At 43.4% G+C, this 23,764-nt stretch overlaps 2 protein-coding genes and 2 pseudogenes across 4 annotated transcripts in view; 3 read left to right on the forward strand and 1 right to left on the reverse strand.

Moving 5' to 3' along the window:
• LOC105466392 (RAB guanine nucleotide exchange factor 1) overlaps positions 1-23,764 on the forward strand; it is an 82,294-nt gene that overhangs the window by 45,298 nt on the left and 13,232 nt on the right. For all 3 annotated transcript variants that reach the window (XM_071095303.1, XM_071095304.1, XM_071095302.1), the window contains 2 exons: positions 19,367-19,448; positions 21,956-22,088. In XM_071095303.1, the coding sequence (XP_070951404.1) occupies positions 19,367-19,448; positions 21,956-22,088 (215 nt within the window). The remainder of the gene's footprint in view (positions 1-19,366; positions 19,449-21,955; positions 22,089-23,764) is intronic.
• On the forward strand, positions 7-11,986 carry LOC139362946 (GrpE like 1, mitochondrial). Its single transcript, XM_071095309.1, is given in 5 exon segments — positions 7-6,410; positions 6,412-6,468; positions 6,470-6,804; positions 6,806-6,854; positions 6,998-11,986. Coding segments are annotated over 5 exon segments (639 nt in total). The 5' UTR covers positions 7-6,338; the 3' UTR covers positions 7,124-11,986.
• LOC112423970 (small nucleolar RNA U13) lies at positions 6,877-6,987 on the reverse strand (annotated as a pseudogene).
• Positions 7,737-19,349, forward strand: LOC139362500 (adenylate kinase 4, mitochondrial pseudogene; annotated as a pseudogene).

A 23,764-nucleotide genomic window follows, 5' to 3' on the forward strand; every position in this document is an offset into this window, starting at 1 on the left:
AGGTTGGGAATAACCACGTAGAAACACAGAGTTTTGGTTTGAGGAAAGGTCTTAGAGATAATATAGTGTAACGTTGTCATTTTATACCTGAGAAAATCAAGACCAAGAGATGTTAAATTACTTACCTAAGAAAAGCCTCTGAATCAAGCCAAAACCCGACTCTCAGGCTAGTACTTTTCCACTGCAACTCAGTGGTGTTTGGATCATCTTTGTGTGGAAATCTGACCTTGAAGCCACTTGAATGATGTGCTTTAGTAACAGGCCTTTTTGACTTGTAACCTTGTAAACGGTATAAACCGCCATAGACGACCTTTAACTCTGTGCAACCATCGTCAGTTTAACGGTTGTTGCAGTAATTTTAAGGGTGGTGGTTGTTGTTGAATTCTGTTTTGTTTTTTGTATTTTGATTTAGAATTTTTCTCATTCAGTTAGAGAAAGGACAGATAGAATTTAGACAATGAAAGGAACTTTAGCAGCTATGGAGTTTCAGTCCCTTTGTTTTATAGATGAGGAAGTTGAGAGCCAAAGAGGATAAGTGACCTGTCCAGGTTACACAGCTAGATTTTGCCAATGTCAAGCAGAACTTGTGACTTTCACACCTGTTACTTTTACCCATAATTTCAGTGGCAGTAATTCATAAGACTGCCTGTAAAGGAATTCATTTTGTAAATAGGGATTAATTCTGTTGTAACATTCTATAACCATTAAGCTCAGAATTAGCTCCAAAAGTTCTTTCTAAGGAAGTCTTAGAAAAAGGAAATTAGAAAAGCAGCAGAGTGTTTAACTGTTCAGCTATATTCTAGCTGGGGTCAGCAATCACTAGGCTAATAAGCAGTAGACCTGTGTCAAAATAGTTTTTAGATATTGAATTCAGCTTGTAAAGGAGAAAATCTGGCTTTCTCACCCTTCAGAAATGTAATTAGACTGTGTAAGTAAGTAGCTCTCTTTCTTTAGGTATTTTTTCTCTCTAGAGTAAAACATTTAGAGTTAAAACAAGTAAGCTTTCATTGATCTTTTTTTTTTTTCTTAAGTTAGGAACCATGATAGAGATCCTTTTTTTTTTTTTTTTTTTTTGAGACGGAGTCTCGCTCTGTTGCCCAGGCTAGAGCAATGGCGCGATCTCGGCTCACTGCAAGCTGTGCCTCTGGGTTCACGCCATTCTCCTGCCTCAGCCTCCCAAGTAGCTGGGACTACAGGCGCCCGCCACCACGCCTGGCTAATTTTTTGTACTTTTAGTAGAGACAGGGTTTCGCCGTGTTAGCCAGGATGGTCTTGATCTCCTGACCTTATGATCCGCCTGCCTTGGCCTCCCAAAGTGCTGGGATTACAGGTGTGAGCCACCGCGCCCGGCCAGATAGATATCCTTAATATGGAAAAATTCAGAGTTCATGTGACACTATCTTTCATTTTTATCAGAACTAAAAACTGAGGTTTTGTATTTATTTTTTTCTTGAGCCCACATGAAATGTTGATGAGATAGCTATATTAAATTAGCATATGTATACTGTAGTACTTATAGCATATATGCTGTATCATAATATGTTTTAGAAAATTGCACAACTCAGATTTGTTGTTTCTCTTTTCCTTAGAAGTGTGATATGTTCTTATTCTATGATAATTTAGTAGACTTCTAAATGAGTATACTAAAGTAAAGAGGTAATTAACTGGTACAAATATCACCATATTTATTTGTAAGGCATCACTAGTTTATATCAGAGACCTGGATATGGCCTCAGATTCCTCCTGTTTTAAGAGCCACTAAGCCACCTATTTTCCATTTCTATACTATGTGTTTCATGGTTAGGTGGCCAAGTCCTATGCATGTATCTCAGGTATCTTTAGTGTGAAGTCTGCACATACTGCATATGAAAGAGATGTTTTTTAAACTGAATGTCCCTAGAGAAGCCCTTTTGGCCTTTGGCCACAAGTTAATGTCCTTTCAAATAAGTAAATAAGGCGGGGCATGGTGGCTCAAGCCTGTAATCCCAGCACTTTGGGAGGCCGAGACGGGCGGATCACGAGGTCGGGAGATCGAGACCATCCTGGCTAACATGGTGAAACCCCATCTCTACTAAAAAATATAAAAAAACTAGCCGGGCGAGGTGGCGGGCCCCTGTAGTCCCAGCTACTCGGGAGGCTAAGGCAGGAGAATGACGTAAACCCGGGAGGCGGAGCTTGCAGCGAGCTGAGATCCGGCCACTGCACTCCAGCCTGGGCAACTGAGCAAGACTCCATCTCAAAAAAAAAAAAAAACAAATAAGTAAATAAACATTCTTTACACCTGAACTAACCTAACTAACTTCAGATCAGTAATCATATAAATTTCTTGGGACAGTTCCTCTGACATTGTGAAGAATGTGGTAGTATAAAATAGCCTTTGTACTCAATTTATCAAAACTGCTCAAAATCTTTAAATTAATGTTATTACCACCAACTAAACTTTCCAGATGGTATCCTAAGGGCCTATGCAATATGAGAATTCATTCTTACCTGTTTAAAAACTGCCCTGGCGGCCTTGCCATAAACGGATAATTGTTCCTACTGCATCCCACGGTATTATTCTTTCTAAAATTTCTGAGATCCAGAAGAGTGATCTGCTGTTGCCCACATCTTTTCCCACATCATTTCTGTTTTCTCCAATCCCAGTATATGCCAGCAGTGAGCAGTCTTTTCAGCATATGGGTCAAGTCTAGAAAATTACATCTTTTCTGAACTGCATTAAAATTTTTAAGCCATTTTATCTTTATCAAACACTTTATCTGTCTACACTTAGATTTTTTTTGTTTTTAGAATTTAAATTTCAGCACCTACATAATTTTCATACCCACTGCAGTATTGACGTGTAATGCTTTACTATGCAACACATCTCTCTTTCTTTCTTTCCTTTCCTTCCTTCCTTTCTTTTTTTGAAGCAGCGTGGAGGTTTGTATTTATTTTGTATTTGCACCTAGAGTGGAGCCCAATGGTGCAGTCACTGCTCACTGCAGACTTGACCTCCCAGACTGAAGTGATCATCCTGCCTTAGTCTCCCTGGGACTGTCGGCGAACACCACCATGTCTGGCTGAGTTTTTTATTTTTTGTAGAGACGGGGTTTCCCTATGTTGCCCAGGTTGGTGTTGAACTCCTGACCTTAGGTGACCCTCCCAACTTGTCCTCCCAAAGAGCTGGGATTACAGGTATGAGCCACGGTGCCCAGTGCTATTCAGCAAATACTGTTGTTTGCTAATACTTTTCTGAAGCTTGTTTATTTTGCTCTTTTTTCTTTCTTGTTAGTCTTACTAGCTACTTAATGTTAAAACATGTATACTTTTATAGTACCTCTATACATTCTTTAAAACAAGATATTTCCATTGCAAATTAGACAGGCAGCTATGTCATTAACACGGAATCCTTTTATGTTGAAAATGCAGTTGTCATCAGCTACTTTTCTGTTCTTACAAGTCATCAGAGCAAGAATTTAAATTGCTGAGCCAAATTAATAAAGCTTAATTTTTAAAACCTAATCTGTACAACATAACTTGAATTATTATTATTTCTTTTTGAGATAGGAGTCTTGCTCTGTTGGCAAGGCTGGAGTGCAGTGGTGTGATCTCTACTCACTGCAACCTTTACCTTCCAGGTTCCAGTGATTGTCCTCCCTCAGCCTCCCAAGTAGCTGGGATTATGCATGCATGTGCCACCATGCCTAGATAATTTTTTTTTTTTTTTTTTTGTAGAGACAGGATTTCACCATGTTAGCCAAGCTAGTGTTGAACTCCTGACCTCAAGTGGTCTGCCCGCCTCAGCCTCCCAAAATCCTGGGATTACAGAAATGAGCCACCATGCCTGACCTGATTGTTTTTTTGTTTTTTTTAATGGAGTCTTGCTCTGTTGCATATGCTGTAATGCAGTGGCATGATCTCGGCTCACCGCAGCCTCTGCCTCCCAGGTTCAAGCAATTTTTATGCCTCAGCCTCCTGAATAACTGGGGTTACAGGTGTGCACCATCATGCCCAGCTAATTTTTTGTATGTTTAGTAGATACGGGGTGTTACTCTGTTGGCCAGGCTGGTCATGAACTTGTAGCCTCACATAATCTCCTAGCCTCACCTTGGCCTGCCAGCATGTTGGGATTACAGGATTGAGCCACAATGCCTGGCCTAACTTGAATTTAAGAATCTCACCTTAAGAACCAAGCTTCACACAGGTCTGAGAATGATTATGGATTCAGGAGGATTCAGGAGTATATATGGTCACTTATGAAGAGGTATACATTCTCTTTGTCATCTGTACAGAGCTTCATTTGGTGAGGGTAATTTTATAGCATTATAGAGACCCAGTTAAGTGTTAACCTTTCCCATAATAACTAGAAAACCATATTACCTAACTGAATGAGATCTGTGGCTTTGTAACGAACTTTTTTCTGTAAATTATTTATATGAAAACGCTCACTTTAAGATATCTTTAGACAGCAATTAAATAAAAGTAAATAAAACTTCTAGAAAAACTCTTTTGCTGCTCAACCTATTTAAATCCTGCCCTTGCTAAGTGTTAGTAAATCCCTCAGATACATTTTTTCCCTATTCTGAAAGTGTAGCTTGTCCTACTTTTAAAGGGGGCAGGCTCTACTTCCTCAAAGTACCTACCCTTTAATTTGTTGGATATTGCATTAATGCTTTTTAATAAACTCGGGGCCAGACGCGGTTGCTCACACCTGTAATCTCAGCACTTTGGGAGGCCGAGGTGGGTGGATCATGAGGTCAGGATTTCAAGACCAGCCTGGCCAATGTGGTAAAACCCTGTCTCTACTAAAAATACAAAAATTAGCTGGGCAGGGTGGTGCTCACCTGTAGTTCCAGCTACTCAGGAGGCTGAGGCAGAAGAATCACTGGATCCCGAAAAGTGGAGGTTGCAGTGAGCCGATCATGCAACTGCACTCCAGCCTGGGCAACAGAACAAGACTCCATCTCAAAAACAAACAAACAAAAAACACCCCTCATTTTTTGGGTTTCTCAATTCAGTTATTTTTATTTTTTTAATTTGTATTAATCCCTTAATACTCCATTCATGGCAATCAATTCAGTTTCTACAATAAGACTTCTTAATAGTCATTCTGATAAGCTCTTTTTTTTTTTTTTTTTTTTTTTTTTGAGACAGAGTTTCACTCTGTCACCCAGGCTGGAGTGCAGTGGCGCAATCTTAGCTCACTGCAAACTCCGCCTCCTGGGTTCACGCCATTCTCCTGCCTTAGACTCCTGAGTAGCTGGGACTACAGGTGCCCACCACCACGCACAGCTAGTTTTTTGTATTTTTAGTGGAGACGGCTTTCACTGTGTTAGCCAGGATGGTCCCTATCTCCTGACCTCGTGATCCTCCCGCCTTGGGCTCCCAAAGTGCTGGGATTACAGGCGTGAGCCACCGCGCCTGGCCGATAAGCTGTTTTTTCTAAGGAAGCAGTTAAGCACAACATAACACCTTTTGCTTGTTTCACTGTTATTCTTCTAGCCAGTCCTTCTATAAAAATCTGATACTGAGCCGGGCACAGTGGCTCACGCCTGTAATCCTAGCACTTTGGGAGGCCAAGCTGGGTGGATCGCCTGAGCTCAGGAGTTCGAGACCAGCTTCGCCAGCATAGTGAAACCCCGTCTCTCCTAAAAATACAAAAATTAGCTGGGCGTGGTGGTGGGTGCCTGTAATCCCAGCTGCTAGGGTGGCTGAGGCAGGAGAATCACTTGAACCTGGGAGGTGAAGGTTGCACTTAGCCAAGGTCGCGCCATTGCACTCCAGCCTGGGCAACAGGAGCAAAACACTCTGTCTCAAAAAAAAAAAAAAAAAAAAAAAAAAATTCTGATACTAATTATATTATATGGACTTAAAGCTTTGTACCTGAATGAGGACAAAAAAATACACAGTTTAAGACATGGCTATATCTTAATTCCCATGTTCTTTTCCAGAATAGGTAGAAAGATAAGTGTCCTCCTATACCTTAAAATGACTCTGCTATTCTAAAGTATAAGTTTAATCAAGGAGTAGTTTGCCCTGCCATGTAATTACTGTTAGAAGAACAGAAGTATGTACCCAAAATAAAGAACCTTTAGCCAGCAAATAGGCTTTAATTATTGTGAGAACTTCAGTAGGGGTAGCAACCCAGGACCCAATTTTAAAATTAGAAGCACCGAGGATGAGAAGTGAGGCAGTGGAAATAGCTCTGAGCTCTCTGAATCTATGTCATGAGGAACAAAAGTAGATACAAGATGTATTTGATAATTGTGTTGAATTAATAAAAATAATTTAAAATGTTTCATAGAAGCACGTACTGATAGGCAAGGGGAAACTTATATCATCATCCCGGGGCAGCCATGGTGGCTCCATGCGTGAGGCTGGTGCCACGCAGTCTCCCGGTGTTGGCAGTGTCTCCAGACCTTCTCAGTTCTGCACACAACTACAAAACAAAAGAACAGTTGCCAGCACTTGGAAGAGGACGTGGATCCAAACCAAATGGGGGACAGATACTCCCTCTACAGACAAGATACTCATGGAAGAAGTCAAGTTGGAAGAGCAGCTGAAGGAGGCTGTGGAAGAAGATAAGCAAGCATTGGCAGATACTGAGGGCTCGCAGCAGAGCAGCCAAAAATTGGTGGAGGCGGCAAATATGTATAGCATTCAGGGCTTCTGCAAGGACTCGTTAGAGGTGGCAGAAGTTTTGGAGAAGGCAACACTGTGTGTTCCAGAAGAAGAAATTAAAGACAATAACCCTCACCTGAAGAACCTCTGTGAGACTCTCACAATGAGTGAAGTCCAGATTCTGGAAGTGTTCAGCAAGCACTGCCAAGCCGAACCCTGTCAGTGCCAAGTTCCACCCTTATGAGCATGCGGTCTTTTTTTCATCTTTGTTCACATCCGACAGGCAATGTGCCGGTGTTGTAACAAGGTTTGAGGGAGGCATATCTCACACATGAAAACCCAGCGTGAAAACCCAACCGTCACACTTACGAATCACAGGAAGATCTAGCATGAGGTCTTGTTCCACATGCTGGTTTAGGGGAAAGAGCTGAGCCCAGTGGTTCTGGTTAGTAAAGTGAGGTTCAAGCTGCATGGGCAGCTCCTGAGACCCGCCCTTGTTGGTGTGGTGAAGAAGGCTTAGCTGCCTCTTACAAGATTTTTTTTTCCTTAAATCTCTTTCCATAATTCATGAAAAGCTGGTTCATCTTTTCTCATCTATGAATACTTTTTACTTTCCCCAAGGCTCTTGGAAAGCAGAAGTAACCAGTGGGTAAACAGCCCAGTAAGCTGATCTCACAGTTACATTAATGAACTCGTATTCAGGAGTGTCCTTTGATTTTTAGTACCACATGTTTAATCATTCCACTTAGTAAAAAAAGGCCAATAGGACACTACAGGTTATCTAGAGTTTCATTAATCACACTGTATCTGCTCAGACTCTAGTGACATCAAAGTATTTTAAATGAACAAAATGTCTGGGAATTCTACTTTTTGGCAATCTGGACACTCCCGTCTGCACTGTGTCTCTCTTGTGCAGCTCGTAGCATGGGAGTTACTGGATTTCTTAGCCCACTAAACATTTCATTCAATAAAGGGAAGGCTAGGGTCGAAACATTTCTTGTGCTAAAAATAATTTTATGATGACCTTTATGAAGAACATGTGAGTTCCTTAGACACTGTCTAGCTGCTAAAAATGACAGATTTCTGGCTTTTTTGTTTGTTTTTGGAGGTGCAAAATGAGCATATGTACCTTAATGGTTCCCACCACCTTTATTTTGCCAGTAATTGAATTTGAGAAAATCAGTTAGTTTTGCCCTGTTTTCTTCATCTAAATGTGGAAATGTTTAAATCTGTGTTCTACTAGTTACTAATGACCTCAAGATATATTCCCTGGTGAGATGGACTTTCTCAGAATATGAGGGCTGCATCCTTGGCACTCTTTAAATGTGTGTTTCATTTTTAAAGAGGATTAAAGCCCTCATGTTTCTTTTCCTTTAAAAAATTATTGAAGGTAGCACAAATTGATAATACAAAAAAATATGGACATCAAAGCTAAAACCTAAATAGGTTAAGCAGTTAACAGCAGTACAGACAAAACTTAATGAACCCAGAAAATAGACTGTGACGATTCACATTGTAATGACAGAAGTTCCAGATGAAATACACAGAAAACATGGTCAAGGAAAGTAGTCAAAGGTTTTCAAAACTGGAAGTGGAAACAAAGATCTCAGCCAGACCGTTAAGAAAGTGTATAGAGTGCCTCTCAGCATAATATTCAAAGATAGACACCCACTTGTCAATGTCTTAATCACAAAGTAAAACTTTATTTTAGAAAAATAAAATAAAATGACAACTTTACTCAGATGTTGTAGAAAAGATGCCAGGTGCGGTGGCTCACGCCTGTAATCCCAGCACTTTTAGGAGGCCGAGGCGGATGGATCACGAGGTCAGGAGTTCAAGACCAACCTGGCCAAGATGGTGAAACCCCATCTCTATTAGAAATACAAAAATTGGCGTGGTGGCACATGCTTGTAGTCCCAGCTACTCGGGAGGCTGAGGCAGGAGAATTGCTTGAACCTGGGAAGTATAGGTTGCAGTGAGTTGAGATCGCGCCACTGCACTGCAGCCTGGCGACAGAGTGAGACTCCATCTCAAAAACAAAAAAAAAAGCTGTTATAGAAAAGATGATCCCATACAATGATTAGAGAGTACTTGAGGAAAAGGATTTGCTCACTGCTCTACTATCTTTTTTTCTTGGAAGACTATGACAAACCTTTTGGAGTTCTGTTGAGCCTAAAAGGACTTACCAGCACAAACCTCTCATTTTGCCCCTTTGGCAAACACTGTGAGGGGCCTGAGAGTTACCTTATTTGCAGGCTAACAAATTAACCTCCCATGGTTTCACAGATACTGGCCGAAGACACGAGTCTCCTGGGTCAGAGACAAGGCCAGTTTCTTACAGAAGCAGCAGTAGCCAGAGTATTTGCATTTGTGCTTACCCCTGAGTATCTGTTGCTATGGGATAATGCAGAGAAGACCAGGGAAAGCCTGTGCATGCAGTGAGTTGTATTAGAGGAGAGGAACCTTGGACTTAGGGATCCTTATTAGACAGTAAGCAGTCTAGCCTTTTCTCTTGAAGGAGGTACTATCTCTGTCTCCTAAAGCTGTTTGCTATACAGAAATCCTTGAAAAGATGTTGCAAAACAAAGGCAATCATTGTCTTTGCTCACAGATGGGTAGAAAGAGATCTATGGAGAATTGTCTTCACCATCTTATAAAGGGAGGAATGGTAATAAATGGCCACATTCATTCAGTCAACCCATACTGAACACTAACCATGTGCCTGGCCCTGTTCTAGGCGTGAGGATATGGTGGTGACGGTGCCCTTGTGGAGTTTAGTGGGGGAAATGGACAATAAGCAGATCTGTAACATAGTGTAAGTCCTACAAGAATGGAAAGCGGGACGAGAGACAGAGTGGCAGGGGAGTTCTTTTACATTATGAAATAAATACTCTACTGGAGCATAAACTGCAGTGGAAATAGAAAAGGAGTTTTCTGCATTGTACTGTAAAATTGTAGGGGTTGTGTGGAACTGAGGAGAACATGATCCCTTGACACCAGTAAGACAGGCCGCTCGGGTCTCTAAAAGGAACTCAGAGAGTTTCTAGTTGGAAGTGAGCACTACAGGCTGAGCATCCCTTATCCGAAAGCCTTGGGACCAGAAGTGTTTCAGATTTGGGGTTTTCCCAGATTTTGGAATATTTACACCTATATAAGATAACTTGGGACTGGGACCCAAGTCCAAAGACAGAATTCATTTGTTGTGTATATACCTTACATACGTAGCCTGAAGGTAATATTATATACCACATTTTAAGCAGTTTTGTGCATGAAACAGTTTTGGCTGCTTTTTGACTGCGGCCCGTCACATGAGGCCAGATGTGGAATTTCCCACTTGTGGTGTCATGTCGCCACTGAAAAATTTGGGATTTTAGAGCATTTCAGATTTTTGATTTTTGGGTTAGGAATGCTCAGACCTGTAATAATAATCACAAGAATGAATATGGTTTGTTCTAAGTGCTAAAATTTGGTGCAAATGAAAGGTGTAAAACCATGTGTAAACTACCTAAGAAGATTAAATGAATGGATAAGCTTTTGCAGAAAATACATGAACTAGAAGGATAGATTTGGGCACCGCAGTGTGTACCTGCTGTCCCCCCTACTCAGGAGGGAGACAGGAGGATTGCTTGAGCCTAGGAATGTGAGGCTGCAGTGAGCTACAATTACATCTGTGAATAGCTACTACACTCCATCCTAGGCAATGTAGTCAAATGCAATTTCTGAAAAAATAATAAAACAATAACAAGTTAAATTATAGCGCCATAAAGGAAAATTCAAATATCAGTTAAAATGTTGTCCCCCATAATAAAGTTAGACTTGAGGGTTTAATAGTTTAAAAAAAAAAAACAAAACTCATCTTGGCTGGTCGCGGTATCTCACATTTATAATCTCAGCACTTTGGGAGGCCGAGGTGGGCAGATCACCTGAGGTCAGGAGTTCGAGACCAGCCTGGCCAATACGATGAAACCCTGTCTCTACCAAAAATACAAAAACAAGCTGGGCGTAATCCCAGCTACTTGGGAGGCCAAGACAGGAGAATTGCTTGAACCCAGGAGGTAGAGATTGCATTGAGCCAAGATCGCGCCATTGCGTGATGGGTGGTGACAAGATGGGTGATTTCACCTGGGTGACAAGAGTGAAACTCCATCTCAAGAAAAAAAAAAATCTTACATTCCATAATGGTAGTCGTTTTGTTATATAGACCCGTTCTGCTTATTGAAAGGATTTGAGGTTTACAAAATTAATTTAAAATAACAGTGAGAGAATAGGGTCATAATTTGATGGTACTTGGAGTTAAAAACATGTTCTTATGGGCATATTCTTCACGTAGCTACTACTGCGATTACCTACATAGAAGTCCAGGCATAGGCTGGGTGCAGTGGCTTATGCCTATAATCCCAGCACTTTGGGAGGCTAAGGCAGGCAGGTGACTTGAGGCCAGGAGTTTGAGACCAGCCTGTTCAACATGGCAAAACCCTGTCTCTACTAAAAATAGAAAAATTATCTGGTGTGATGGCACTTGCTTTTAATCCCAGCTACAAGGGAGGCTGAAGCACTTGAACCTGGGAAGCAGAGGTTGCAGTGAGCCGAGATGGCACCTCTGCACTCCAGCTTGGGCAACACAGCAAGACTTTTGTCTAAAAAGATTCAAAAAAACAGAAAGTCCAGGCTGAAAACTAAAACTAGTTCTCTGAAAGAATATCTCCAGCAAACCTAAAGTATAGTCCATGGATATATTTGTCTGGTGATCTAATTTAGTACAGAGATATAACTTAGAGAATGTATCATGTAAATATATTTCATCAATTCATAGGTGAGGGCTAGATGGAAGTCTCCTTGGAGAACTGGAAATAGAGGTGTGGGGTGGTGGTAATAAAAACCCACGCATTTGACCTACGGAGCATGCTCAGATCGAGGCCCATCCTGCTTTCACAGTCAACTCTGGGGTAGGGTGGGTAGCATCAGGACTTTTCTCATAGAGCAGTACTGGATCTACTTGGGTTCACACCTCAGAGCAGGAAGGTAACAACTTTTCTCGCGAGCATCGCTAGAAAGATCTGGTCACCACCATCTCACCACAGGCGTTAGTATAAAATAAGCACACTTACTGCTGCTACCACCGTACCAATCTAGAGAAGGAGACAGCTCCAGTAAGAAAAAGTGACACTTACAGTGTGCCGCACGGTACTTTGTCCTTCTTGTTTGTAATTACAGAATATTATAATTATTGCATTCAGTCTTCCCATGTAAATTGAAAGCCATCTGAGCATTTTCTTGACTTTTTTATAGAATTGGTACAGTGACTTGAGTTCTACTCATCGTGTAATGAGTAATGAGTGCTTTTAGAATGAATACAAATGTAATTTTTAGGAAGTTCAGGAAAACATCTTACTAAGAATATCCAAGGGGAGCCGGCGAGTCCCAGTGCGAGTGGAGGGTGCCAGAGGTAGGGGGCCGAGAAACAAAATTCCCAGGGCCCCCTCCAGGGCCGTGGTCAGGGCTGCGCGTTTGGCTGCCCCCGTCCTCGCGAAGACAGTGGCTTCCAAACTCCTGCGCGCGGTCATCCTCGGGCCACCCGGCTCGGGCAAGGGCACCGTGTGCCAGAGGATCGCCCAGAACTTTGGCCTCCAGCATCTCTCCAGCAGCCACTTCTTGGGGGAGAACATCAAGGCCAACACCGAAGTTGGTGAGACGGCATAGCAGTATATAGAGAGAAGTCTTTTGGTTCCAGACCATGTGATCACACGCCTAATGATGTCTGAGTTGGAGAACAGGCGTGGCCAGCACTGGCTCCTTGATGGTTTTCCTAGGACATTAGGACAAGCCGAAGCCCTGGACAAAATCTGTGAAGTGGATCTAGTGATCAGTTTGAACATTCCATTTGAAACACTTAAAGATCGTCTCAGCCGCCATTGAATTCACCCTCCTAGCGGAAGGGTATATAACCTGGACTTCAATCCACCTCATGTACATGGTATTGATGATGTCACTGGTGAGCCATTAGTCCAGCAGGAGGATGATAAACCCGAAGCAGTTGCTGCCAAGCTAAGACAGTACAAAGTCGTGGCAAAGCCAGTCATGGAATTATACAAGAGCCGAGGAGTGCTCCACCAATTTTCCGGAACGGAGACAAACAAAATCTGGCCCTACATTTACACACTTTTCTCGAACAAGATCACACCTTTTCAGTCCAAAAGAAGCATATTGACCCTGCCCAATGGAAGAACCAGGAAGATGTGGTCATTCATTCAGTTGTGTGTGTAGTATTGGTGCTGTGTCCAAATTAGAAGCCAGCTGAGGTAGCTTACAGCATCTTTTCTAGTTGAAATGGTGAACTGATAGGAAAACAAATGAGTAGAAAGAGTTCACAAGAGGCCCTCCTCTGCCTTTCAAAAGGAAGGTCACCTACACATGTTTAAGGTGTCTCTGCACACGTCTCAAGCCCTTCAACAAGAAAGCAAGTACAGTGTGGATTTCAAATGGTGTGTAACTTCAGCTCCAGCTGGTTTTTGACAGCTATTGCTGTGGTATTCTTTTTTACACGTGATGGTGATAGTATCTGGTTCTTTCCATCCCCACAAAGGCTGTTGAACCACAGCACCAGGAAGCCTGAGAATGAATCCTAAGGGCTCTAGCCCAGGCTTTGTCCCAGGCTTTCTGGTGTGTCCCCCCCGGTAACAGTGAAATTGAAGCTACTTACTCACAGTGGTGGTTTCTCTGGTCTTGAGTGACTGTGTCCACAGTTCAATTTTTTCTGGTGGGAATAACTCCTTTTCTGTATCCACACTCCATAGAGTCTCTCCTCTTCAGACATCCTGGGATGAAAGAATTTGGCTGTTTTTTTTTTTTTTTTTTTTTTTTTGACATCTGTTTTCACTTTTAGGCTGTTAAACAAAACTGATAGTTACTGCTCTTATCCTTCTCAAATTCTTCTAAGAACTGAGAGTGATGGGGCTGTATTGAATTTCTGTATGCACCGGGAACTGAGCTATGAAGAGGATCTTATTAAACTGCTGGTCTGACTCTCATGGATTGACACTGTTCCTTTCTTTTATTGTGAAAAAAATTTAACCCCCTAAAAGTCTTGGGAACCCCCTAAAGTCTTTTGGGAATCCTCAAAAAGCATGGGAAGTATAAGTATTTAGCTACATAAATGTTGTAAGATCATATCTTATGTATAGAAGTAATAAGACCATTTGGAATTACTGGACTAATTGAATACTTACGGTTTCTATTCAGTACAACAAAATGTATTTTGAAAGTGCTACTAACTATTGATGCTGACAGTGTTTCACTCCTATGAGTGACCCAAACACATTATAAATAGGTGGTAAAGGGAGTGGAGCCTGTGGGGTTGAGCAGAATGTTGTACTAGCTGTGCCTGGACTGAGTATAATAACTTTATGATTATGGGAAAACAAAATCTTTATTTTTTTTTTTCTGTTCCAAAGATTCATCCTGTGGGCCGGGCACGGTGGCTCAAGCCTGTAATCCCAGCACTTTGGGAGGCCAAGACGGGCGGATCACGAGGTCAGGAGATCGAGACCATCGTGGCTAACATGGTGAAACCCCGTCTTTACTAAAAAATACAAAAAACTAGCCAGGCGAGGTGGCGGGCGCCTGTAGTCCCAGCTACTCCGGAGGCTGAGGCAGGAGAATGGCGTAAACCCGGGAGGTGGAGCTTGCAGTGAGCTGAGATCCGGCCACTGCACTCCAGCCTGGGCCACAGAGCGAGACTCCGTCTCAAAAAAAAAAAAAAAAAAGATTCATCCTGTGGGGTGGCCATGAAGTCTAGAATTAGATACTAATATTTTGTCATGCATTATAACAGTATCAATAAACCATTTGTTAAAAGATTTAAAAAAAGAAAAAAGAAAAAAAAGAAAATTCAAGGGAAAATAGAACAGTAATAGAAGCACAGATACAGCAACATGGCAAGATAAGTCCACAGAATTTACTTACAGTGTACATACTAGTGATTAAAAAAACAGCCTAGCATTTTTTTTTAAATAGTAATTTTAGGCTGGGTGCTGTGACTTAACGCCAGTAATCCCAGCACTTTGGGAGGCCAGGGCAGGCAAATCACAAGGTCAGGAGTTCAAGACCGGCCTGTCCAACATGGTGAAACCCCTTATCTACTATGAAAAATACAAAAAATTAGCTGGACGTAGTGACAGGCGACTGTAATCCCAGCCACACAGGAGGCTAAGGCGGGAGAATTGCTTGAACCTGGGAGGTGGAGGTTGCAGTGAGCCGAGATGGCGCCCCTGCACTCCAGCCCGGGTGACTGAGTGAGACTCCATCTCAAAAAAAAAGTAATTTTAAAAGACAACAGCAATAAAGAATGTTAAATATTGAGAATTTAATGTGGCAACTTAGAAGTTCATTCAAAGAATTAAAAGACAGTTTGATGGTGGCCGGGTGTGGTGGCTTACGCCTGTGATCCCAGCGCTTTGGGAGGCCAAGGCGGGTGGATCACTTGAGGTCAGGAGTTCAAGACCAGCCTAGACAACTTTGCGAAACCCCATGTCTACTAAAAATAAAAAAATTAGCCGGGTATGGTGGCGCACACCTGTAGTCCCAGCTACTGAGGAGGCTGAGACAGGAGAATTGCTTGAACCTGGGAGGCGGAGATTTCAGTGGGTCAAGATCACGCCACTGCACTCCAGCCTGGGTGACAGATCGGGACTCCGTCTCAAAAAAAAAAAAAAAAAAAAAAGGACAAACTTTGCAGGTCAGTATAAACACTTAAAATATCATTTAAATTACAATGTTTCATTATTCTAGAAAAACAGGAAAACACATATACCATATGATTTTTTTGTGTGTGGGTAAAAAGTAGGAATTTGTGAAGCAGGGAGGCTTCTAAATCCAGCAGACTTTTAAATATGTTCTAAAATGAAAGTCGTCACACCTAGATAAGATTTAGGTAAAAAATGAAAATATAGAACAGTGAAATAAACCAGAGATTTCAAAAATAGATTTCATTTCTCAGGAGCAAGTTATATGACAACTGGGAGGACAAGAGGGAATAAGGTCATGCTTTACTAACTGCTGCTGATGACAGATAGGCTTGTATAAAGTTTATTTTAGTTCTGTGTTTCATACCATGCACCTTACATTTCAGCCAAATCAAAGAGCTAACCGTGAAAGTATTGAGAAGAAAGTAAATTGGGATATGAGCTTGATATGGTAGCTCATGCCTATAATACCAGCACTTTGGGAGGCCGAGGCAGCTGGATCACTTGAGACCAGGAGTTCAAGACCAGCCTAGCCAACATGGTGAAACTCTGTCTCTACTAAAAATACAAAAATTAGCTGGGCATGGTGGCCGGTGCCAGTAATCCTAGCTACTCGGGAGGCTGAGGCAGGAAAATCACTTGAACCAGGAGGCGGAGATTGCAGTGAGCGGAGTTCCCACCATTGCACTCCAGCCTGGGTGACAGAGTGAGACTGTCTCAAAAAAAAAAAAAAAGAAGGCCGGGCGCGGTGGCTCAAGCCTGTAATCCCAGCACTTTGGGAGGCCGAGACGGGTGGATCACGAGGTCAGGAGATCGAGACCATCCTGGCTAACACGGTGAAACCCTGTCTCTACTAAAATGCAAAAAACTAGCCGGGCGAGGTGGTGGGCGCCTGTAGTCCCAGCTACTCAGGAGGCTGAGGCCGGAGAATGGCATGAACCCGGGAGGCGGAGCTTGCAGTGAGCTGAGATCCGGCCACTGCACTCCAGCCTGGGTGACAGAGCGAGACTCCGTCTCAAAAAAAAAGAAAAAAACAACAACAAAAATTAGCTGGGTGTGGCGGTGCATGCCCGTAATCCCAGCTACTTCGGAGGCTGAGGCAGGAGAATCGCTTGAACCCAGGACACAGAGGTTGCAGTGAGATCACGCCACTGCATTCCAGCCTGGGCAAGAGAGCAAGACTCCATCTCGGAAAAAAAAAAAAAAGAAAGTAGATAGGATATGTATTTCAGCTGTAAAGAGGAGCTAAAATTGAACTATCAAAAAATTGTTTTCCCCGGGCGCAGTGGCTCACACCTGTAATCCCAGCACTTTGGGAGGTCAAGGCCAGAGGATCACTTGAACCCAGGAGTTTAAGACCAGCCTGGGCAACACAGTGAGACCTTGTCTCTATATGTGTTAAAAAATTAAGTAAAAAGAGGAATAAAATTTAAAACTTAAAAAAAAAAAAAAAAGAATTTCTTTGTTTGTCTTGAGTCAGAATCTCACTCTGTCACCCAGGCTGGAGTGCAATGGTGTGATCTCGGCTCATTGCAGCCTCCGCTTCCAGGGTTCAAGCAATTCTCCTGCCTTAGCCTTCTGAGTAGCTGGGATTACAGGTGTGTACTAGCATGTCCAGCTAATTTTTGTATTATTAGTAGAGACGGGGTTTTGCCATTTTGGCCAGGCTGGTCTCGAACTCCTGACCTCAGGTGATCCACCCGCCTCGGCCTCCCAAAGTGCTGGGATTACAGGCGTGAGCCACTGCGCCTGGCCAAAAGAATTGTTTTTAATGACCAGATAAAAGGCTTAATAGTATTAACTTTAAAAAAAAATCTGTGCAATAAAAAATAAAACAGTGGGAAGTCATGAATATAAATAAGAGCTTAATATAGTGAAATATCTGAACTTTACTAAAGGTAGTTCCTAGGCTTTTATAGATGAGGGATCAGTTTTAATTCAACAAATGGCATGGATATGGGTAAGCAGTTGACAGTAACGAGGGCTGCAGTCACGGTGATCACAAAGTGCCGTGAGTGCTTTTGGCCTTTTTCACTGAGGGAACGAGGTGACTGCCCGTGACCCTGAGAATCCTGCCATTCTTTTAGACTTAAGCCAGACCGTCAGACTGTTGCAGGCTTCCACAGGATGTATCGGCCCTTGGCGTGTGATGTCAATGGCCTATGTAGATGAAGTCTGTGACAGCCGGTCCAGGGGGTTTGTTCTTGGCCTTATTCATGCTCTTCTACCGTGACATCCTTGTGAGAACCCTTGGGAGAAATTTTTGATTTTGATGTCAGAATTTCACCTGAAGGATTGGTTTGCTTTCGTCTTTTGAACCCTGAATTATGTAACTGTTTTCACCTTAATGATGACTGCTAAAAAGTTTAGTTAGAAACAGATGTGTATGGGCTGACTCTTGACTAATTTAGACATCTTCCAGGAAAACATTTCTGTCTTGTCATCTGTGGCTCTGCTTTCCGTCTCTCTCCGTGTTTAATTTGCTTTTTTTTTTTTTTTAACTTGTTGTTGTTAAAAATTTTTAACTTTTCTTTTCTTTTCTGAGATGGGGTCTCACTATGTTGCCCAGGCTGGTCTCGAGCTTGTAGGCTCAATCGATCTCTAGCCTCAGCCTCCCAGAGCACTGGGATTACAGTTATTTGTTATTCTTTTTATTTTCTAGTCTCTTGTGCTGAACTGCATATATCTTTTAAATAGACTTTAAATTCTCTTTGGTAGAAAGTGAGAAACATACATATATTACACCTATAAAATCAGTAAAACCAAATGAAAATTATCAGACCCAATGTTGTAAGGGCCATAGGGAAATAAGCACATACACGTGGTTAATGACAGTGTGCACTGAGTTTCTGAGGAGTATGAGTAGCAATAGATGCTTAGAGTTATAACGTTATTTATTCTTATTAAGTGGTTAATGCCACTTTTGGAAATGTATCACAGAGAAGTAACCCAAAAGAAGATAGTCCTTACAAAATTATTTATAGCTACGATGCACAACAGTGAAAGAGGGGAAGCAACTCAAATGCACAGTGGTAGAGAAGAGTCAAATAAGTCAGTTAATATGATGGAATGTTATAAAGCCACCAAAAATGATTCAGTGGGTTAAAGAGAAATGTCCATAAAATATGTAAATTATCAAAACATGCATTAAATCTATTTAAGACTATGTAGATATAGAAAAAAGAAGGCCAGGCGCGGTGGCTCAAGCCTGTAATCCCAGCACTTTGGGAGGCCGAGACGGGCGGATCACGAGGTCAGGAGATCGAGACCATCCTGGTTAACACGGTGAAACCCCGTCTCTACTAAAAAATACAAAAAACTAGCCGGGCGAGGTGGCGGGCGCCTGTAGTCCCAGCTACTCGGGAGGCTGAGGCAGGAGAATGGCGTGAACCCGAGAGGAGGAGCTTGCAGTGAGCTGAGATCCGGCCACTGCACTCCAGCCTGGGTGACAGAGCAAGACTCCGTCTCAAAAAAAAAAAAAAGAAAAAGAAAAAAGAATGAGATGGTCATGGTGAGACTGCTAGGTGGGAAGGGGTCCCCGGAAAAACTCCAGCCGGCCTGCCCCCCGGGGTGGAGCTTTGGGAAGTTTGCACCATTTGTAGCGGGGAGGAGCCTGGCGCCTCTTCTTTCTGTGTGGAGCCTGGGATTTTAGCTGCTGGCAGGAAGCACTCTAGCAGGGATTCTGGCCTTGTGAGAGTCTCTGATTCCCCCTTTTCTTCCTTTTCATCTAATAAAACCCTGTCTTACTCACCATTCAAACTGTCTGTGAGCCTAAATTTTTGTGGCCGTGAGACAGACAAGGACCCCATCTTTAGCTGAACTAAGGAAAAGTCTGGCAACAGTGGATATTGGAAATAATATTAATGGATAGGATTTACTCTCCTGCAGGATTAATATAACCTGTGAGTACTTTTAGGCTTACTACCAGTACAAGGAGTGGCTTCTGGAAAGTTCTTAGAATGTAGAGCTGTGCTTCTGCACTTTGTTCAGCTACAAGTGGCCTCTTTGTCTCTCTGTTTCAGGATCTGAGCATTGAAGAACAGTCAGAGTGTGCTCAGGATTTCTACCACAATGTGGCCGAAAGGATGCAGACTCGCGGGAAAGGTAACACTGTTAGCCATTGAGAGATTGCGGGTATTGCAGAGGGTCGACTGCTCAGTCTCTTAGCAATTTCTTTCTTTCCCTGATGGTCTGGCTGTTTTGTAGACTTCATCCTGTAACCTCACTGACATTCTGGGAACTGGTCTTACACTTAGCAGTGCCTTTAACTGTGCCATGTGTATCTTTCCAGGAGCAATTGGATAATTTATTGAGTAATGTTTAATAACTCCATTAGGGGCAGGGGTGGAGCAGACGAAAACCTCTTAGGGCCTGGTGCAGTGACTCATGCCTGTAATCCCAGCACTTTGGGAGGCTAAAGTGGGCGGATCACTTTAGGCCGGGAGTTCAAGACCAGCCTGGCCAACATGGTGAAACCCCACCTCTATTAAAAATACAAAAAGTAGCCGGGTGTCGTGGTGCATGTCTGTAATCCCAGCTACCTGGGAGACCGAGGAACAAGAATTGTTTGAACCTGGAAGGTGGAGGTTGCAGTGAGCTGAGATTGCACCACTGCACTCCAGCCTGGGTGACAAATCGAGACTCTGTCTCCAAAACAGAGAGAGAGAGAGAGGGAAAGAAAAAAACTTCTTGGAAGGCTTTGCTAAATGAATTTCCCATCTTGGAATCACCATTTTGGTGAGTCATTGTATTAATAGTTAAAAAAAAAAGTGGGGGGGGGGCACTTCAGGTTTTTAGGGATTCTTTATGGATTCAACCTCCAGTGATGTTAGACTTTAGGATGTACTCAGGACATGTGTGTATCTGAGAAATCTGCTCCATTTGTATACCTCCGAGAGCTCTAAGGTGTTATGGTAAACCTCAGAAAAATGAAAGGATAAATTTCATCCTTTCATCAGTCTTGGGAGTTGCAAATGCCTTTTCAATGTAGGACAGGGAGTGACCTTGCTGAGGTCTCCCCATTTGGCAGGGTGTACACTGTTAGGTCCTGCCAGACAACTTCAGTTAGAACTGAGGATGCTGTGGAAGGCAGCCCAACATTTGCAAGAAGTTTTTTTGTTTGTTTGTTTTTGTTGAGACAGAATATCACTCTGTCGCCCAAGCTGGAGTATAGTGGTGTGACCTCGGCTCACTGCAACTCTGCCTCCCAGGTTCAAGTGATTCTCCTGTCTCAGCCCCCGAGTGGCTGGGACTACAGGTGCGTGCCACCACACCCAGCTAATTTTTGTATTTTTAGTAGAGAGGAGATATCACCATGTTGGCCAGGCTGGTCTTGAACTCCTGACCTCAGGTGATCCACTTGCCTCAGCCTCCCAAAGTGCTGGGATTACAGGAGTGAGCCACCGCGCCTGGCCAGTAAGTTATTTTGTAAGCATATTTTTATTTATTTATTTATTTATTTATTTTGAGGTGGAGTCTCGCTCTGTCGCCCAGGCTGGAGTGCAGTGGCGCGATCTCGGCTCGCTGCAAGCTCCACCTCCTGGGTTCACACGATTCTCCTGCCTCAGCCTTCTGAGTAGCTGGGACTACAGGCGCCCGCCACCACGCCTGGCTAATTTTTTTGTATTTTTAGTAGAGATGGGGTTTCACTATGTTAGCCAGGATGGTCTCAATCTCCTGACCTCGTGATCCGCCCGCCTCGGCCTCCCAAAGTGCTGGGATTATAGGCGTGAGCCACCGCGCCCGGCCTGTAAGCATATTTTTAAATATAACATTCTTATACTTTTGTTCTGAGTGTATTTAATGTATTTCTAGTAAATTAGTTTTTTGCTGTGTAGAACGTACTATGAAAACATACTCTTGGGCCGGGCGCGGTGGCTCAAGCCTGTAATCCCAGCACTTTGGGAGGCCGAGGTGGGCGGATCACAAGGTCAGGAGATCGAGACCACAGTGAAACCCCGTCTCTACTAAAAATACAAAAAATTAGCCGGGCGCGGTGGCGGGCGCCTGTAGTCCCAGCTACTCAGGAGGCTGAGGCAGGAGAATGGCGGGAACCCGGGAGGCGGAGCTTGCAGTGAGCCGAGATCGCGCCACTGCACTCCAGCCTGGGCAACAGCGTGAGACTCCGTCTCAAAAAAAAAAAAAAAAAAAAAAAAAAGAAAACATACTCTTGGCCGGGCATGCTATCTCATGCCTATAAACCTAGTACTTTGGGCGGCTGAGGCAGGTAGATTGCTTGAGCCCAGGATTTTGAGACCAGCCTGGGCAACATGGTAAAACCCCATCTCTACAAAGAAAAAAACCTACAAAAATTATTCAGGTATGGTGGTGTGTGCCCGTGGTCCTAGCTACTTGGGAGGCTGAGGTAGGAGAATGGCTCGAGCCCAGAAGGTGGAGGTTGCAGCGAGCCAAGTTCATGCCGCTGCACTCCAACCTGGGTGACAGAGCCAGACTCTGTTTCCAAAAATATATACACACACACACACACACACACACACATATACACACATATATATGCACACATATATATATACACACACACACACACACACACACACACACACACACACACATATATATATCTTGATCTTTTCTCTGTCTGGTTATTTCAGTGCCTCCAGAAAGAGTCGAGAAGATAATGGATCAGATTGAAAAGTACATCATGACTCGTCTCTATAAACACGTGTTCTGTCCAGAAACTACTGATGATGAGAAGAAAGATCTTGCCATTCAAAAGAGGATCAGGTAGTTGCTTATTTTGTTTTGCTTTATACTTACTATTTACTAATGGAAGAACACACTGGGGGAAAATAAGGCACCTGCCTTTCAAACCTTAAGGGAAAGCAACAGTTCACGTTCCTGCTTCCTTAGAGTGGAAGCTGCTCTGTTGTGTCAGAAAGACAAGGAATGTGACTTTACCTATCCATCTCTGTCAAAGCAGCTTTTGGTAAGAGTTGTGTTTGGCGTTTGAGATTGTTTTCAATCCCTGAAATCGCCAAGGAATTGGGGGACTGTGTTCTTGGTCCATTACCATTTCCTCAAGCAGGAAGCTGTGAATATCCGTATCAACGCAGGGGATGTTGGCTGGGCCCAGTGGCTCATACCTTAGTTCTAGCACTTTGGGAGGCTGAGGTGGGTGGATCACTTGAGGCCAGGAGTTCAAGACCAGCCTGGGCAGCATGGTAAAACCCCGTCTCTACTAAAAATACAAAAATTAGCCAGGCATAGTGGCGCACGTCTATGATCCCAGCTACTTGGGAGGCTAAGGCACGAGAATAACTTGAATCCAGGTGGCAGAGGTTGCAGTGAGCCGAGATCGTGTCACCACACTCCAGCCTGGGCAACAGAGCAGGACTGCTTCTCAAAAAAATAACAAGTCAGTGGATGTCATCTTTCCTCATTCCTCCCAGGGGTGCACATTTTTCACCATTCCCCAGTCACATCTTTCACTAGCATTGGATTGATGACATTGCCCACAGCACCCAGTCTTCCAGGCTCACTGGGGCTCGCCCCAGCACTCTGCACTCCAGTTGCGGTGGACAGTGAGGAAAAGACCACCTAAGTGTGGGAACAGGGCCAAGGCTGAGCTGATGAGGTGTTTTAAGGGGAGAGGGGCCTTGGAGTCCCAGGTTCCAGACAGGGGCTGGTACTTGCCAGATCTATATTGGAAGTTTCACAGCTGAAGTGAGGAGTTGATACTGGGCAGGTTGAAGATACGGAGCCCAAGGTCAGGAGTCAGAAGTAACCAGAGGGGCCCTGGACCAGGATACAGAATGGAAGCAGTAACCAAGCAAGAGGAGGCCCGCAGCAGGGTAGTTGGAGTGCAGTTAGGGTGGGACCAGGAAACACACAGTGAGTGATTCAGGCATGGTGATCCTGCCCGTGGCCTCCTACACGAACTCCAGTGTGCCTCAGAAATTGAGGGCTGAGGCCAGGTGCAGTGGGTCACACCTGTAATCCCAGTACTTTGGAAGGCCAAGGTAGGCAAATCACCTGAGGTGAGGAGTTTGAGACCAGCCTGGCCAACAGGGTGAAACCCCGTCTCTAGTAAAAGTACAAAAATTAGCTGGGCATGGTGGTGGGCGTCTGTAGTCCCAGCTGCTTGGGAGGCTGAGGCAGGAGAATTGCTTGAACCCAGGATGCAGAGGCTGCAGTGAGCCAAGATCGGCTCTTCAGCTGGGCAACAGAGTTACTCCATCTAAAAAAAAAAAAAAAAAAAAAGGTTGAGGACTGAGTGTAAAAGAACATTAATGCTGTAGACAGTGAGGACAGGCAGCAGCCAATTCTCAAATGGTGACTTTCAAATACCGAGTGCATTTCAGTGTTGGTAGTACTGTGTAATGTCATTTCAGTCAGCAAGATGGCCTTCCATTCTTGTGATAAGTGTACAAGTCTCATTTTAGGATCCTAGCTGCTTTGTC

This window comes from Macaca nemestrina, chromosome 4, assembly GCF_043159975.1.
Source record: "Macaca nemestrina isolate mMacNem1 chromosome 4, mMacNem.hap1, whole genome shotgun sequence".
Lineage (NCBI taxonomy): Eukaryota > Metazoa > Chordata > Mammalia > Primates > Cercopithecidae > Macaca > Macaca nemestrina.